General features: G+C 42.1%; 2 protein-coding genes across 9 annotated transcripts in view; one reads left to right on the top strand and one right to left on the bottom strand.

The window, feature by feature from the left end:
* LOC309521515 (M-phase phosphoprotein 9-like) overlaps positions 1–11998 on the bottom strand; it is a 44960-nt gene extending 32962 nt beyond the window's left edge. Inside the window, exons 1-5 of one of the 7 annotated variants that reach the window (XM_082204098.1) lie at positions 11615–11998; positions 8257–8317; positions 5264–5396; positions 3651–3798; positions 1625–1714 (exon numbers count right to left, since the gene is read on the bottom strand). In XM_082204098.1, coding sequence (XP_082060224.1) covers positions 1625–1714; positions 3651–3798; positions 5264–5367 — 342 coding nt within the window. In that variant the 5' untranslated portion in view covers positions 5368–5396; positions 8257–8317; positions 11615–11998. Of the gene's footprint in view, positions 1–42; positions 76–1624; positions 1715–3650; positions 3799–5263; positions 5397–8256; positions 8318–9722; positions 9884–10153; positions 10341–11614 lie in introns of those variants that run through there. The other 6 variants (XM_082204101.1, XM_082204096.1, XM_082204100.1 and 3 more) reach the window with 6 other exon arrangements.
* On the top strand, positions 10566–17051 carry MTRFR (mitochondrial translation release factor in rescue). Of its 2 annotated transcripts, none has more exons than XM_082204200.1 (3): positions 10566–10696; positions 15258–15563; positions 16810–17051. In XM_082204200.1, exons 2-3 carry the CDS (start codon positions 15282–15284, stop codon positions 17020–17022), a joined length of 495 nt encoding a protein of 164 aa, XP_082060326.1. In that variant the 5' UTR covers positions 10566–10696; positions 15258–15281; the 3' UTR covers positions 17023–17051. The 2 variants fall into 2 exon arrangements, with proteins under 2 accessions (XP_082060326.1, XP_082060325.1); XM_082204199.1 differs by lacking the exon at positions 10566–10696 and adding an exon at positions 12055–12249.
* Positions 17052–17617: the final 566 nt, after the last annotated feature.

Raw genomic sequence — 17617 nt, 5'->3', positions numbered from 1 at the left:
AGGAAACAGGAAGGGCGGAAAAAGAATGAAAAAGAACAATACCTCTTTGTTATTTGTTTCAGGAGCTGTTGGTTACTATTAGTGCAGAGGACCATCAGGAAATGGAAGGGAAAAACAGTAACCAAAAGGGTATAAATATTAAAAATGTACTGAAACATCTATTAAATGTATCAAATATCGGTTTTCACATATGGAAAGTGACTCATATATGCTGACTTTATTGTGAAATAGGCATGAGGGAGAATTTGAACTTAAGAGAAAAAGATATTTATGCCAAGTAACAGTTTTCACATATTATAGTAAAGAAATGTAGAAATATCCCAAGCATCTGGTCACCAAGATAACAAGACAGTTTGCTGAAACATGTCTTCAGTTCAGCGCAGAGCATATGTCTAAATAACTGTTACCTAGGAATTGAACTACTTTTGTAGTCATTATTAGAATGGCTGCTATACCATGCTAAGCTCCATATGGCCCTACATAGCTAATGAGAGAGTTGAGGCTGGAGACGTACCACTGCTCTTGAACAGGACCTCTCCAAAAGGCATTTAGTTGAACTCTTATTCTGGTGTTAAAGACTCAGTTCATCCTACTCAGCTATTCTAGATCTGTACTCCTGATGCCCTGCAATTATGGGATAGCAAGATGAGAAAATTTAATTCAGGACTGTAAAGGACAAAATATTCCTTTTTATATACCACATGGTGGCAAAAGCATGCATTTGGTCTCTCAGAATACTGCAAATTCAAAAGCACATTATCACTTTCCTTCTTAAAAAAAGTCAAGGCTATGCTACCAATAACTCTTTATAGTACACCAAAAATGAATAAGAGTTATTCACTTCTCTACCGCGCGCACACACGAGCGCGCACACACAAACATACAAACCTGCTGACACCTAAAACTATGTTTGTTTGTTTTTTGAATATGCTTTTTATTAAGTTTTCATTTTAGATACACCAACACCAACACCAACAAACAAATATATCAAATCTTTTTACATCTATCTTACTTTATGCTCCATAGAGCCACTGACACCTAAAACTATGTACAGTTAAGCAGTTAAAACAGGATCACAATTATGGTCCAGAAGACAGCCATCAAATGCTTCATGTATTAGCCTAAAATGTGCACCAGGTGGAGCTCACACTTCCCCCTAGCTTAAGGGCAAAAAAATCAGAAGCAATGAAAAAGTGAAGAACTGTGGTCCACAGTGGAGAGAAAAATGGTTGCAAAAAAATTGACGGCTAACCCCATGCACCAGAAAGCAAGAATATTTTCTACGGTGCAATAATCAGACTGACTAACTTCAAGATACTAGCAAATATATTGCAATAAAAACTTTCAAAGAGATAATTTCAACAGGTGTGTGAAATAGTATCCCAGGCTGACAGGAGTGTATGTGCTTGTACGCAAAGCTGTTACATTTATAAACATTTTTATCTGTACCTATGCACACACATCTCTGCCAGCTTAGGACATGTCATGCATCTTATGTACTAGGAAAGCACAGGAAGGAGCATTCACATCACTAACAGCTGTCTTTGCCTCTGTAATGACACCAACCTCACACTAATGAGAAACTGCTTCAATTTAAAACAGTCAAGCAAACCAAAATACTTACATGGATCTGATGATGGAACACTTTTTGCTGGGCAACTATTTGTTCTTGGCATTGCTTCTCCACCAGTTGGAACAATCGCAGCCACCTGATCTATTAAATATGAATTAAAAGAAAAAAGATGAAAAACACATTTTCTTCCATTTTTGTTTTACATCTAGCACAGTAGAGGCAGACAATGAAATCTCTCGTGCTGTCTAGGACTGTGTATGGAGCTATGGAAGCCCTGACAATCAGTGGTGTCTGCAACCCAGCCACTTCTTTACCTGTCATCATGTGTAGGTTAACTGGGTAAGCCAAAATGGCCTTACAAGTCTAATTGGACCTGTGGACTGGAGGTTCCCCAATTAAAAACAAACCATGGTTTAATGGTGAATATGCAGCATGCTATTGCATGCTGCTGAAAAATTCTCAGCCTATTCCTCCCTCTCTGCACTGCCAGGAAACAAGTTAGAGTCTGGCTTGTTGAGAAGTTCAAACCTTGGCTAACAGTTTGTTTCTCCCTAAGTAAATTACCGGTAGAAGCAACAAGCTGAGAACAGACCTTGAGTTCTCTATCATCTGAGAGATAGAAAGAGCTGCTGATTGAACAAGAGGGAAACTTAAAATTGAAAGACTATGATGAAATAAAAGAACATCTACAAAGCTGGCTGCAACATAGACAATTAAAGGATATCTTTGAAGAGGATAATAAAAAAGGCTTCTCATATTCGGTTTCCAAATTCCAAAAGGAAGTGATAGAAGAAAACACAAAATTATTGAAAAAGGAATATAATATTCTTTTGGAATGGGAAACTAAGGATGAAGAAGTAAAATCGGTAATGATCAAATGGGCACAAAATATAGGCCATAACAGGATATAGGACTGGATAAAATTGTGGAAAGTAAATTTGAAATTTACAGATTGCATATTATTGAGAATTATATGAAAATGATGTATAGATGGTATATATCACTGGTTAAATTGGCAAAAATGTATAAAAATGAAAAGAAAGAGTGCTGGAGGTGTGAAGCAGAAGGCACGTTTTATCATATGTGGTGGGATTGCAAAAAGGTAAAAGCTTATTGGGAAATGATATGTAATGAATTGGAGAAAATGTTGAAAATAATTTTTGTAAAAAAACCAGATGCCTTTCTATCAGGTATTTTAGGCCAAGATATACCAAAAGAAAAGAGGACTTTATGTATGCCACTACAGCAGCGAGAATGTTGATCGCACAAAATTGGAAGACTGGAGAAATACCAACTAAAGAACAATGGCAAGAGAAGTTGATGAACTATGCAGAACTGGCAAAAATGAAGACAGATTAAGAGAAAAAGACAACAGTGGCTTTGAAAAAGAATGGGAACCATTTATATTGTACTTGCAGAAACAAAGAAAGTATATAGACTTGATGGCATAAACATTCACATTGTTAGTATTAGAGAAATAATATGGTGTATTCATTATTTTTATGTTTTTAGGTTTGATGTTATTGTATAAATATGTTATTAGTAGCCTTTTCTTTTAAGAAGCAGCAAAGTGGGTAAAAGGAGAAACAAACCAGAAGCGGAAGTTGGGGGAAGCCTCGGAGGGGAGGGAGGGAGGAATGCATAGTAAATGTTATGAATAAAAGATGTGTAATGAATGAAAAAGAAAAATGACTAATTTTTTAAAAAAGAAAAAAGAGGGGGGGAAAGAGAACAGACCTTGAGAGTATTTGGAGGGGGAAACTTCAAGCATTAGACATCACAACAAGCTAGAGTCTGGCTTATTTCCTGGGGTGCAATGGCAGGGGCAGGGGTTTTGAGCAGTGTGCACTAGCATGCTTTGCATTCACATTAAAACTTATTTTTTTAAAAAACCTATGCTTCAATGTGAGATTCATACCAGTCCTGGAGATTGTGTTCACTGCAAATTAATAGAATTACATACTTTCCCCCTACAATCACAGTATAGACTCTTACAATTTTTCATAACACGATGCTTTTGTAAGATTTTTTTTAATGTTTAAATGTTCTTGATCACTGAGAAAAGAACGTTACCTACCTCACAGTTTTTCAATAGTTCCGAGTCACTATTCCGTTGAGCGTTTTGCATGAAGGAAGAAGGACCAACATCACAATGTATTACAGGAGGGCTGGTTTTCCCTGAGAAACTGGAGATGCCATTTGGGTTTGAGAAGGGACTGCTGGTGCTGAAGAAAAAATAAGTGAATTATTTATTACGCCAAATGCCAGACAAAGCCGTCTCTATAGTATTATGCTAGCAGCATAACTGCTTTGTGCTGAAAACAAAAAAGAACAGACCACAGGAAACACCTACAAAGAGGTAAAGAATTTCCAAACCTTGACAAGAAAGTTGTTAAACTCAGTGAAAATAACTGTCTCATCAATGAGAATGAGTGTATAGAACTGAAAAAGTACAATTATTACTATACTACAGTTGTACCTCAGGTTAAGTATTTCATTCGTTCCAGAGGTCCGTACTTAACCTAAAACTGTTCTTAACCTGAAGCACCACTTTAGCTAATGGGGCCTCCTGCTGCTGTTGCGCCGCCAGAGCACGATTTCTGTTCTCATCCTGAAGCAAAGTTCTTAACCTGAAGCACTATTTCTGGGTTAGCGGAGTCTGTAACCTGAAGCGTATGTAACCTGAGGTACTACTGTATTAATATCCAATAGTGTGGCTTCATTAGCAAACTAGTCTTTAGTGAGACCGGTGTGGTTCAGACATAACTAGGGACACACACATTCCAATGAAATTCATGAGACAGAACTACTTAAGAAGATCTCTTCCCATTGAGTTTTCCCTCACACACCGCTCCAATTCTTCACAGCAGAAAATATAGGGCAGATCCCTGTACCTAAACTAACCTCCTTGGAAAGGGCATCTAAGGCAAATAATGGTGACAAGAGATGTGAGTTCTAGGCCTTACTGACCAATTTAAGAATTGACAAATTACCAGGCCTGGATAACATCCACTTGAGTGTTCTTAAAGAACTCAAATATAAAACTGCTGATCTTTTAACAAAAATATGCAACTTGCCTCCAAGATCAGCCTCCATACCAAAAGACTTTTTTCTTGATGACTGACACATATGGTATTTTTTCGAGTATAAATATGCCCCCATGCATAAGACGACCCCTACTTTTTGAACCCAAAATTAAGAAATCAATATTTTAAACATCAAACAAAACTTTGATATTTAATAAAATATTCAAAGTTGTTAAGCCGAGCACACGGGACGGACAGTTCCACCCTGAGGCCCAGGTACGCCCAGTGGCACCCCCACTCCCTCCTACCTACACAACTGAGGACCGGTATATTTACTACCGTATATTTAAACATCAGCAGCGGCAGTAATGGTTAGTTGAGGTGCATGCATTGGTTGGCAGCAGTGGTTAAGTGAAATGATTGGTTGTTCCAGCAGCTTCTTCACGGCAGCCACAGGAAGGTAGGTGGTGCTTTTTTAAACTCCTGTGCGTTCATCATCTGTGTATAAGATGACCCCCAATTTTTGACTAATTTTTTAAACAAAAAATCATCTTACACATAGAAAAATATATTAAGTTGCACTGAGTGTTGCACTTTTTGCTGAAATGACTGTCTATGCTAGAGTGCCTTTCTAATTTGAAAAAAATCAGCCTATCACATTTACCTGTCATTACTGACATCACAGCCAACAGAGTTCTGATCATCTCTGGTATTGGTGTCTACAGAAGCAGCCTCTTGATCAATTTTCACCAAGCCCAGGTTTTCCATATCTCATGCTTGCAAAGCATGTGGTTATCCTTTCAAAAAGAAAAAGAAAAATACGTGACACACCCACTTCAAAAAGAAGGAAGGAAAAGAAGGTACCGTATTTTTCACTCTATAAGACGCACCAGACCACAAGACGCACCTAGTTTTCGGAGGAGGAAAACAAGAAAAAAAAAATTCTGAATCTCAGAAGCCAGAACAGCAAGAGGGATCGCTGCGCAGTGAAACAGCAATCCCTCTTGCTGTTCTGGCTTCTGGGATAGCTGTGCAGCCTGCATTCGCTCCATAAGACGCACACACGTTTCCCCTCGCTTTTTAGGAGGGAAAAGGTGAGTCTTATAGAGCAAAAAATACGGTACATCAACATTCAGTGTTCGAAATCATGGCAACTATTTAGCAGTCCAACTTCATTAAGGTGCTTTCAGAATCAAGGCTTGAAACAAGTATCTTCAAAGCTACAGAAATCAAGTTGTTACTTGGCTGAACCCAAGCAATTGTTCCACATTGTCCTATACATGCCAGTCAAAACTGAGTAGTTGATTGTTTTCATCAAAAAGAGTGACTTCAGCAATTCAGCTGAATATTCCCATGTCATAGATGAAGCTAAGAAACAGTTCTAAAAAGTCCCCTAAAACAGTTAATTGCTCTATTTTGATTTGAGCCTCATCCACTCTTCCTACTACACCACATGCACATCAACACCTGCTCTATTCTCATGACCAGTCAACATCTTCTGGGAAAATCATTCATTTAAACAAACATTTTCTAAGCACAATAAAACAATTCTACCCATCATGGATATCCACAACATGCTAACCAAATTCCCTGTCACTTCCGTCAATCTACCAATGTAGCAGAATACATGAATGCCACATCACCAACAAAGAAGAATCCTTAGAGGTTAAGAGACCACATTGAGAAAGCAGGAATTAACCATTTTCCAGCACATAATGGCTGACCTACTTCTTCCCTTCCTCAGTTCTGTGTGCATTAATTATTTGTGCTACATCCTCAGTTTCTCACCATACTGCAAACATAACATTTCCCTTCAAAAATCTAGCTAAACCAATGCAATGTTAGTTGAACACAAGATTAGCCAAGAAATTAAAATATAAAAGCAAATCGTAAACTGGTTGCCAAATGTCTCCTAGGCCCACCTCAAGTTACTTGCATTAATTTTTAAAGCCCTAAACAACTGACTTTAACAATATGGGGTTGCAACATTAGACAACATTGGAGGAGGGATGTGGTTTGAGAAAATGAAAAAGGCCCACTCATATCCTGAGCCCAAGGGCTTCCTGAAACATGGAGCCACCCCTTGCTGTATGGTAGGCAGAAATTCAACAGGTTAAGCTTCCTCTAGTGGGGGAAAAGCTTTACTATTACTGTGCTCTCTGATTTTATGTTTTTGTCATACCCCCTACACAGCAGCCATTTTGTGACTGGCACCAAAAGAACGCTTTCAAAAGTTGTGCACTGCGTGTGCACTGGTCCAAAAAGGTTGGCAACCCCTGTATAAATATAAAGGTAAAGTTAAGTCTCTTGCACAAAAAGTTTCAAAAGTTCTAACAAAGATTAGAAAAGTAATATATAAAACAACTGTTTATCAAAGGCAATGCAAACAACAGGGTGATTGAAATGGATAAAAAGCTTCCTATACCAATGAAGCAGGGGAGAAGCATGGTAAATCACTCAGGTACAAACACCTTTCCAGTATAAGAAATAACCACCTATGGCAAAGGAACCAGGTTACCAGCCAAAGAAATGCTCACATCCCTACATTTTCTCTACCTCAGCCTTTGGCTTCTCCTCTAGCTTCCATCCTTCTGATTGTCTGCTCCTCCACTTATCCATTTTCTTTACTGCAAATTTCCCCTTCAAAAATCAACCCCAAACCCCAGCCACTTAGTCCACAGGATTAGGGACTGGTAACCAGCAGCCCCTTGAGCTTCTTGAAGGGTCATGCCAGAAGGGATGCAGAGACACACACAAGGCAGTTGGAAAAAAACTTGAAAAAATGTTTAAAAAACAAGTAAAGTAATAAACAATTATGACTGTCACATTTAATCAATTGATTGGTTAATTTAACTCATCTTTAAAAAACCTTAATTGATTAAATAGGTGCCCCCCAATTCATTGGGCAGATTTTTTATTTTAAAAACTTATTCTTAATACATGTGGTTATAAAAACTGCAAATGGCAACTACTGTGGTGAAACTGGCATTCTCTTTTCTCTCACACAGGACGAATGCCTTTACAAAGCTGCTATTTGCTATAATGCCTGCAGCATTTAAAATCAAAGCAAGTATGCTTACTAGTTCAGAAATAAATTCACACACCTACAAATTTAAAATTAGATGAATCAATAAACTAAAACTCTAAAGACTGGGTTCCAGCCCTACAAATCTGTGCCATTCATGATTACTTGGAAATAAGCCAATGCATTATTCCAGCATGGTTCTAATGTGAGGTCAATTTAATAGAAAAATGGAGGAAAAGGGGGATGGAGAAAGCAAAAGAACCACCAAATTCAGAGGCCTGCCAGTCTTGCATGAGTCAGAGAAGCTGGACAGAAAACAGAAGAAACTCAAAAGAAAGTCCTAATGAGTGCAATGGGACTTAGGGCTGCAGCCTTAGTTCTGAACAAAATAGTTAGGATCAGGTACAAGTAATTCTCTCATATGTGTTGTTTCCATCTGTTTAATTTACACTAAGATTTAACTGTCATTCTTTCACCGTCTTCCAGATTTCCTAGCTATCACCAACCATCACATCCAGTTGGCGAAGCGGTTAGGATATCACTAAGACTGATGAGAATCACACTGAAATATCCAGTTAGTGATTAAGCTTGCTGGGTGACCTTGGGCTAGTCACTCTCTTAGCCTAACTTACCTCACAGGGTTGTTGAAAGGATAAAATGGAGTGGGGGAACCTTGTATGTTGGCTTGAGCTCCTTGGAGAAAAATGAAATAGAAATGTAATTAATAAATAATAAAATAAATTTGTGGTAAGCACTGGCATAAGAGGGGGAGGACAGTGGTGCTTTGCCTTCACTTATTTACCTGCAAAAGATACACGGAAAGACTTAACAGACTGAAGTTAGACAAAGTTGTTTTTCTTCCATCATGCCAACAGCAAAATCTTTACCTGCTTAATTTCTACCAGTGAGAAAGCTGTTGAAGGCATATGAGCAGAGGCGATTTTCTAAAAGTGGCTTGAGTGTGTAACAGCAGTTAGAAATTGAGCCCGCAATCCAATTCATACTGATTTGGGAGCAAATTCCATTGAATTCAGAGCAGCTAACTTCTGAATCAACCCTGAAACTGCACAAATGGAAGAAGGGTCCCTGTTCAAACTTCCTCTCGGTCATTACAAAGAAAAGGCCTTAGGTTACAGATTCCTATTTACAATATGGAGAAAAAAGTATTGGTCTTCCTTATAAGGTAGTTGCGGCTTCCAGTACTTTTCTTCTAGGAAAAAAAGGGTGCTGGTACTGCGTACAATTTACCCCCAGAAAAAAAGCACAGGACTGGTCTCCATATGTTAAACTACAAGTCTCATCATCCCTGACCATTGGATATGCTGGCTGGGGCTGATAAAATCTAAAGTTCGATAAAAATATTTTAGGCCCCCCAAGTCCCCCACTCCTATTGCATAGTGTAAGATACAGTCTACAGGAAGTGCTCTGAAAAATCTAAAGCAGTTTAAGTATTATTAAACATGCTCTTTTAACATTCCTGCAGTATCAGTACTTTCCATTTTTTATCCTTATCGTATTTATTGATCTAGTGCATTTCAGACCCTACTGATCCTTCAATAAATGCATTTTTGACGACGCTGTTTTTTTGCTTCCACTTCCCCCCTTCTGTCTTTAAATCAATTTTTTAAAAGAACGCATGTCCCTACTCACAAAGTTCATTGTTTTTAACTATCACAGCACATCACGTTTGAGGCATTTTATAATTACTGCCCTTCCATCTTACCTTGCCCTTTTCCCTCTAATGACTCTAATTCAAGCAACTTGTATTTAATATGTGTATACTGCCATCCACATACAGGGCACCGTAGAAAGAAATCATCACTGTTTCCTACCCCAAAAGGGCTTATCATATAAAAATAGATATCAGAAGCAAAAAGGGGAAGGCAGTGGGAAAGGGAAGCAGGAACAATCAGAAGAATAAATGATCGTTTCACTTATTACTGTATACAGTACATACTTTCGGCTTAGTTACAATATAGCATATAGGGATGATCTTATATAAGATAAAGAACTAGAAAGCATGAAAACAAAAACAATAGGAGCACTTAAAAAAGAACCTTCCTCTATATCTACACTATATTATTATTATTAAACTCACATATCCTCTCATCAAAGAGCTCAGGAGTTGAATCCCGCCCCCTTTTCCCGTCAAGTTGTTTATTTTCCCTTTAACCGTCCTCTCAAGAACCCGGCGAGGCAGGCAGTGCGGAGGCAGCAACTGGCCCCAATTCACCCCGCGCGAGTCGGAGGCGGAGCGGAGAGAGGATTCGAACCCGGGCCGCGCGCGCCCCCCTCGCCCCGAGGCTTCCGCGAGACCCACTTCGCGAAGATTTTGTCTCCCAATTCTGCAGCCCAACCTTCCTGCGTCCTGATTGGCTGGCTCTGGAATGTTGACGAGCGAGGCCAGGCGTTGATTGGCTAACGGGAGCGCCGCTCTGCAGCCCGAGGGCTCGTCCGAAGGCCCGGGCCAAACCCGCCCTCGTCAAAAGGCAAACAGCCGTTATATTCCAGAAACATCCGGTCGCTTACCTGCATGTCGAATCGCTGGCCTAGTGGGGGGGGGGAAGAAAAACAGCGGCTCCCGCGTTTTTTCCTTCGCCCACCTCAGAGAGAGAGAGGTCGGGCTGTAAACAACGGCGACCGCGGCGGGCTCCTTCCCCTCGAGCCCCCTCCCCTCAGGATTGGCGGTTGAGATTCGAAGCTTTTTCAAAGCAGACGCAAGAGGCTCGCGAGGCGGCTTCACCCGGACGGTTATTGGCTGCTCCGAGCCGCGCGCCGGGGTGGGACGCGGGATGCGATTGGCTACCCAACAACGGGGGCGGGAGCGGAGGGGCGTGGAATGGGAGCTTCGCGGCCATTGGGCGGTGGCAAGGAGAAAGGCCCGTCGCGTAACGGGTCGTGCTATGTGATTGGCTTTCCGCTGCCCCTATTGGAGTGGCACCTTCATGGAGTGGCGGGTGGGGGCGCTCTCTCTTTCACTCCCTCGGGGTCAGTGAAGTAAATAGACGGCGGCGCATGCGCAGACAGGCTGGGACCTTCTTCTCTCAGGCGAGCTGACCCGTCCCGCAGTAGGTAAGAGGCGTCAGCAGAGCGGTTTCCTGCCTTTCCTCCGGCCTAGGTGGAGGTGCAGCGTGCGGGGTTCCCGGTCCCCACCTCGGCCCTCGATTGAGAGGCCTTTCGCTCAGTTGCGGAAGAAACCCAGGAGTCCTGCGCCCCCCCAAACCTCCCCTCCCCTACAAAACCGGAATCCAGCAGCCCTTCCCCAAGGAGGACCCAGGAGCCCCAACCTGAGTCGTGTGTTTTTTGCATTTATATCCCACCCTTTTGTTCATGGAGCTCAACGTGACGAGCACATGATTCTTCCCGCCTTCCTTTAATCACCACCACAAGCCTGTGAGGCAGGTTGGGTTGAGAGTCAGCAACGGCCCAAGATCATTCCGGGAGCTTCATGCTTGAGGGGGGAATTGAAGTTGGGTCTGTGAGGTCCTCGTCTGACACACCAACCCAGACTTTCTCGATCTTGGGTCCCCAGATGTTGGGCTACAATTCACATCATCCCTAATGAAAAGGGCCAGCAGTCTGGAATGATGGGAGTTGTAGTCCAACCACATCTGGGGACCAGAGATTGAGAAAGTCTGCTCTAACCACTGCACCACCTGGCTCTCAAACTTCTCACCCCTCCAAAAAAAGACCCCTTTCTTTCTTTCCAGCACTATCCACAGCCAGGAGAGACCCAGGAGCCTTTCCTCCACACTGCATCATTTGTAAAGCCAGGACTCGGCATTCTTTCTCTCCCTTCCCACCCTCATCTCCAAAACGAAGAGGTTTTCTATTCTCCCCACAAAAACTACAAAGTCAATGAATCCTCTTCCCCTGCAATCACCTTTAAGCCGCAGGAGTACTGACTACCTCCCAGCCCACAAAAACAGGAGTCCTACCCTCTCTCTTGTGTGTCAAGGATGGAATATATAAGTTCTGCTGCATCCTCACCTCAGATGTGGAGCTGGGATTGCAACCCAGAGTCTTGCTGCCCAAGTACATCCAGAGCCGAGAATGGAGCCCGGGAGTCTTCTTGTTGCACCTACAGCATGTAGCCTGGAGTCTTCCACTTACAAATCAGGCAGGAACATGACAGGCAGGATGCCTGTTGCCTTTTGACTTAGAAACCAAACCCTTAAAATTGACAGCTGCCTTAGATTTGCACCATGGAAACCATGTCACCATCAAGGGAGACTGGGAGCAATTGGGCTACTAGAGCAGCATTAGGCTGGAAGGGTAAACAGACAAGTTTGTATTTTCCCCTGGCAGCTGCCCAGCTGCTTGCAGAGCCCTACCTCGTTTTGAAAACCCAGACACAAAAGTATAGCAACATCTACTCACTCTTGCCATGATGAACAGTGGCCAACCTGTGTTTAATCTAGCACTTGGTTGCAATGCCTTGCAGTCTTCCTAGGAGGTCCTACAGAGGAAATCCTGATGCAGCCTTTTCCCCTGGCAACTGATGTGGCCAGCAGTGGATTGTGACTTCAGCACAGAGTGAAATGGGGTGGGTGGATGGGAAGATGAGCAATGGGGAATGTGTCTTCAAAGCAGCGTACTTCATTTCAAACGAAATGCTTGAGGGGGTATGTTTTGTTCATTGCCTCATTTTTTATTTTACTTTTAATAGTTTAAATTGGCATCAGAAATGCATCATCATCTGGAAGACCGCATTTCTTGAACAGAGAGGCTGGAGTTTTGTGGCTGGTGGACACATTCTGTTCTATGATGGTGTCGCTCTGGAATGGAGCCTTCAAATTGGAAATGCTCTGTTGGTATCTTGGGGGCAGGAGAGAGCAGATTAACAGATGCTGGCATCAGTGAAACCTTAGAAGGGAGGTGTACTTTAAGGTTTTTTGTTTTATAATTGCCTTCTTAAACTAGAAGGTATATATTTATTTTTAAAACTCAGCACCATTATTTATCAAATCTCATTATTCCATTGTTTGACTTCAGTAACTTATTTTGGCTTCTTCTTTTTAAAAAAGCTGAATCAAGTATATTCCATTTTTGGCTAAGCTTTCCTTTCTTCCACCCACTACTTATTTCTTGGCAGTATCCTGGAATTCAGTTTAAAGTTACTGGGATTAGTTGCCCTATTAATGTAATACTGTGGATGGTAAGAGGAGGAAGAAACCTGCACTATGTATTTAAATTTCCAAATGCACTGAGAGATGAAAAAGTAATATGATCTCCTGCCCTCTCCTTTCAGTTCTTGTTATGTACTCCCTCACCTGCCTGTCACATTAATTATTACAGTAAACATGGGAGGGACTGGACAACAGAATAAGAACATAAGAGGAGCCTGTTGGATCAGGCCAGTGCCCCATCTAATCCAGCATCTTCTCACAGTGACAAACCCACATGCAGGACCTAGGCACAAGAAGACTCCCTTCCTGCAGTATTCAACTTGTATAGGTAGCCTTTGCCATCATAGTGCTTTTCAGATGTTACAGGCTACAATCACCATCACCTGGCTTAGTCTAATGGGAGTTGTAGTCCAAGAAATCTGGATAGTAGAGCTGTAAGGCATTGTTTTCTATTTCACCCTTTATTCATTGCAAGCAGCGCTGTTTCTGTTGCACTGCAGCTTATCTTCCACCAAAACCCACATTATTCATCTTGCTGTCCACTGTAGCAAAATTACATAACTTAAGTAACTGATGATGTAAGTTCCATATCCATGCAAATGGGGAGGGGAGTAATCAGTTGCATATTGTTTGTGGAGTAAAAGCAGCAACAACAGTGAATAATATTCGCTGGATTGATTTGTGTGCTGGATGGGGCAAATAATTGGCAATTCCTGTTTCCATTTCTTTTTGGTCAGAATTCTCCAGCATCCCCTGTGAAAGGTACTGTGCTAGCAAAGGTTGGGACAGGGGAAGGATTTGGTGGAAGAAAAAGGGTTGAATCTGTTTTCACTGCATTGTCAGGGAACATAAAGGTACTTCGTAGACCAAGTTGCAGGCTGTCAGTCCTAAGGAAGAGCAAAGAGCTGCTTTATTCCCGTTGCTTGATCACTTTCTTTGAAAACTGTTTTATTACTTTTGACAAATCCAGACATATTTAAGCTGGAAACCCAAAAGGCATATATTTAGAATCATTTTAGCAAAATGAAGTGCCTGTTTGCCCACAGACCAGTTCAGGGTTAAGCATTCCAGGGCAGTGCCATCATGGAACATGTGACCAGCAGCTGCAGCATGACCTCCTACTTATCTGTATAATCAGTGCTCTTCTGGATGAAGATGTGTTTTCCACTTCTGACTATTGCTTGGAATTTGTCCAGACAAATCAGTAGTGATATTGGTGATTTCTATAGCCCTGTAATTTTATAATAGTTACAATTCGGGTTTTGCAAGGAAGCATTTACTTCCTCCCCTATCTCTTGGTTTCTGGTGCCACCAAGTGAGCATTTTGGCTCATTGAAAATATTTGGTATTTCTGTACCCTTTGGATCAGCAATTGCTAAGGGGTACTGTGAGCAGAAACCTGTTTGGTCTTCCTCTACAGAAATGGAAGTCCTTTCAGTTTGTGTTTTTAATTTAAGCAAATAAATGATTTACAATTGGTCCAGTATACATAAAACAGATGGTCGGATAAATCGCTCAAATAAAGCAAAAGGTTCCTAATAATGTGTGTGTAGCAGCATTATCTTGACCCTGAAGCCTTTTCAATTTGATCATGTGAAGATTGGGGTACCTGTGGATAAATACTTCCAAGGCCACATTCCACGATTTGTGTGCTGGCACAGTGGCCAGGTGAGTGTTCAGTTGTGGCAGGTGTTAGAATCAGGCTGTTAGTCTTGCTCCCTTAATCATAGAGTGGCTTTATTCTTAGAAAAAGAGACATCAAACTGGAAAGGTTAATTGCCACTTGTCTGAGTAACAGAAAAAGACCATGGCCAGTTTTTTCACTCCTCTCTTTTTTTTTCATGAAAAGATTAACTTCAGCCAGAAGTTGGAAAAGCACCCTGTACTGTTTAGTAACAAGATGATATTTCAGTTTGGGGACTGGGAGGGGGAGAGAGTTCAGGGGTGGAGAAGGCTCAAAGGGAGGATAGCAACTATATCACAGCCCTACCCACATCATATGAGATGTTGGTGTTGTGTGGTGTCATGGGTGGGATTAAATCATCAGACAGGATATCATTTCTTTTGACAGTAAGTCCTCTCCTGCTACCCTGGAATGTAATGTGAAGTCAGCAGAGTGAATGAAAACAGACAGCTTGCATTCCACACTGCAGTGGTGTAGTCTGAGAAAAATAATTAAAAAAATGGGTCCCATCCTCCACCACCAAAAGCACAGCACCATAAAGTGCATGTGTACAAAAGGCTGCGGCTCAATAGTAAGCAACTGCTTTGTGCCCTCATGGTCACAGGGTCAATCCCTGGCAGCTTCAGATAGGGCTGGGCAAGAACCCTGCCTGAAATCATGGAGAGCCTCTGCCAGTCAGTGAAGACAGTACTGAGCTAGATAGACCAATGGTCTCACTCAGTATAATGCTTCTTCCTATGTTCCACTGAATGTTAGGGCCAGATATATTGACAGTTACTTATGAGTATTTTCTTGGCTTCTCTCCTATTGTTTAAATTAGGAGTCCTCATCTCTAGAGTTTCCTATGCCTCCCTCAAGTTTACCGCTCTTGACAAACACATTGAATGGACTAAGTGGTTTCCCTCTGGCATCAAGGCTTTGGTGGAAGTCGCGTTTTTTAATGCCTTGGTGGCCCAGACCGTTGCTCCTTGAAGTGGGAAAGAGCAGCTTCAGAGACCTCCTTCCTCTGCACGAGGCTGACCTAGAAGAGCAGTTTGTCCGTGGCTCTGGACCTGGAGGCCAAGCAACCAATAAAACCAGTAACTGTGTGGTCCTGAAACATCTTCCTTCAGGAATTGTAGTCAAGGTGAGTTGCTTGACTTTGCTCCACGTCTGCTTCTGTGGCAAGTTTCACTAGTTTTCTGCTTCACGTAATACAGTGTTTAGCACAACAGAGGTTTGTAAAAAGCTTGTCCACTGGAGGAAGAGTCGTGTTCAGGTGATCAGCCAGGAAGTTTTTATGCCACAAAAAAAACTATATACTGTTGGATAGGCATATGGGCCAATAAGGCTGAGGTGTGTGTTCTTCACATTCCTGAGAAGCCCCATTTGTAGCATCCAGATCACATCAGCTAGAATGGGTGGAGCAGGGATAACTAACATGGTGCCCTCCACACATTTTGGACAACAATTCCATTTTCATAAAATTTGTATATCACTTGATTGTAGAAATAACCTCAAAGCAGTCTTCCCTGACAGTGATGTTGCAGCGATCTTGGGAAATGTAATCCAAAACATCTGGTGAGCACCACGTTGGCTATCTCCGGTCAGATTCATGAGAAAATCCATTTTGGTAGTCTACTCCAAAGGAATTGTCAGCATGTGGTGCATCCACCAAGAGTCTATAGGTAGTTCTTGAAATCATGATTCTGTGAGGTAGGAAACAGATGACAAAGGCACCTTTTCAACAGGCAGAGACTGAACTGCCCTTTCATCAGTAGAGTAGGGGTGGGCAATGTCAGGTTTTCAACATTGCAGTGTATCACCAAGCAAACATTGCGATCTGGTGGTACATCACAATGTTCAAAACCCTGCTTCCTACCACAGTGCTCCATGATGGGCTGAAATCACTGAGGTGATTTCACCCAGGCGCTTTGCTGCACCAGAGAGAAAAGAGCTAAGCAGCCCCATCCTTTTCTGGCTTGCACTTGGGGGTCAGTGGCCACATCACAATACCTAGCTTATTTTAATGGTTTGCATCCCCCACCCTCAAGAGCTGCCAAAAGTGCATAAACATGGAGAACAGTGAGGCTTGGTCCATTGTACTGCCTTTATGTCTCTAGCCCTTGCCTTTCTTTCCACTCATCTACAAGACTTCTGCCACCTTCCAGCATCCTACAGCCACATATGGATGGCTCCATAAATCCTCTTTCAAGCTTCTACAGTCCTTTTGGGCCTCTCCAGCCTTCTCATCTGCTTCCTTCTCTGAGAATTCTCTTTCCCAGACAAAGTAGTTCTGAATCACCAGGCCGGCAATAGCATTTCTAACTTTCAGGATAGGGCTGGCTCCAATCCCCTAAGCAAATTATTTTTTCTCCCCGCCCTCTTTCTAGTGCCATCAGACAAGATCAGTGGAGCAGAACCGTAAAAAAGCCAGAGAGATCCTCCAGGAGAAAGTGGATGTTTTCTACAAAGGTGAAACCAGTGACGTTGTTAAGGAGAAACGGGAATTTCAGAAGAAAAAGCAAGAGAAGAAGAAGCGAGCAAAAGAAAATCTTGAAAGGAAAAGGCATTTGAAAGAAATGCAAGCATTAGAGGATAAATAAACAGGATTGGGCAGTTGTGGGTTTTGGTTGGGGTTGGGTTTTTTTAACAACTCATCCAATTTGGTGTGCATGGGTGCACTTGCCTGGTTGTGGTTTTTTAGAATTGTGAGAAAAACTGCAATTCAGAGGCAAAAATGCAAGTGATGGTACACTGTGACATTTGTAGATGTTTATCATTCCATCGTTTCAGATGGAAAAGAGCTTTTCTACCTTTGCGGTAACCAGCAATTGAGCCTACAAACCAACCTTGCCTCACTCTTAAGAAGTTACTGCATCAAACATGTTCCAGATGGAACCAGATGGATGCCCCTTGTTTTAAGGCAGGAGTAGGGCGACTTCCTGTCCACGCTTTCAGGAAGTGGTGCCCAGTTGCCTTTCGGTAATAACACATCAGTGGTTTTGTGGTTGTGGACAAGCAACGCTTAGCTGCAAGCCCTGCCCTAGCCTCTGTCATCAGGTCATTACCCAAAATAGGCCGTGTGTGTGCTGGCCACTCTACAGCCATGAAGCAGTGGGTGTGGCGTGTTCCCAGCATTGTGTCAGCATTGGGCACAAGGCATGCAAAATGAGAACTGCATGATGCCGAAGCAGAGCC

The sequence above is a fragment of the Podarcis vaucheri genome (assembly GCF_965113315.1).
Source record: "Podarcis vaucheri genome assembly, chromosome: 16".
Lineage (NCBI taxonomy): Eukaryota > Metazoa > Chordata > Lepidosauria > Squamata > Lacertidae > Podarcis > Podarcis vaucheri.
Note: the sequence above shows the minus strand (reverse complement) of the source record. Positions and strands in the feature narration are given on the sequence as shown.

Bases quoted from the DNA above. Each gene is read 5' to 3' on its own strand.
- MTRFR (XM_082204199.1), top strand. From the start codon at position 12,166: ATGGGGTGGGTGGATGGGAAGATGAGCAATGGGGAATGTGTCTTCAAA. The intron at 12,250-15,257 runs GTATGTTTTGTT...TGTTTAAATTAG, and splicing joins CAAACGAAATGCTTGAGGGG to GAGTCCTCATCTCTAGAGTT. The intron at 15,564-16,809 runs GTGAGTTGCTTG...CCCTCTTTCTAG, and splicing joins CTTCAGGAATTGTAGTCAAG to TGCCATCAGACAAGATCAGT.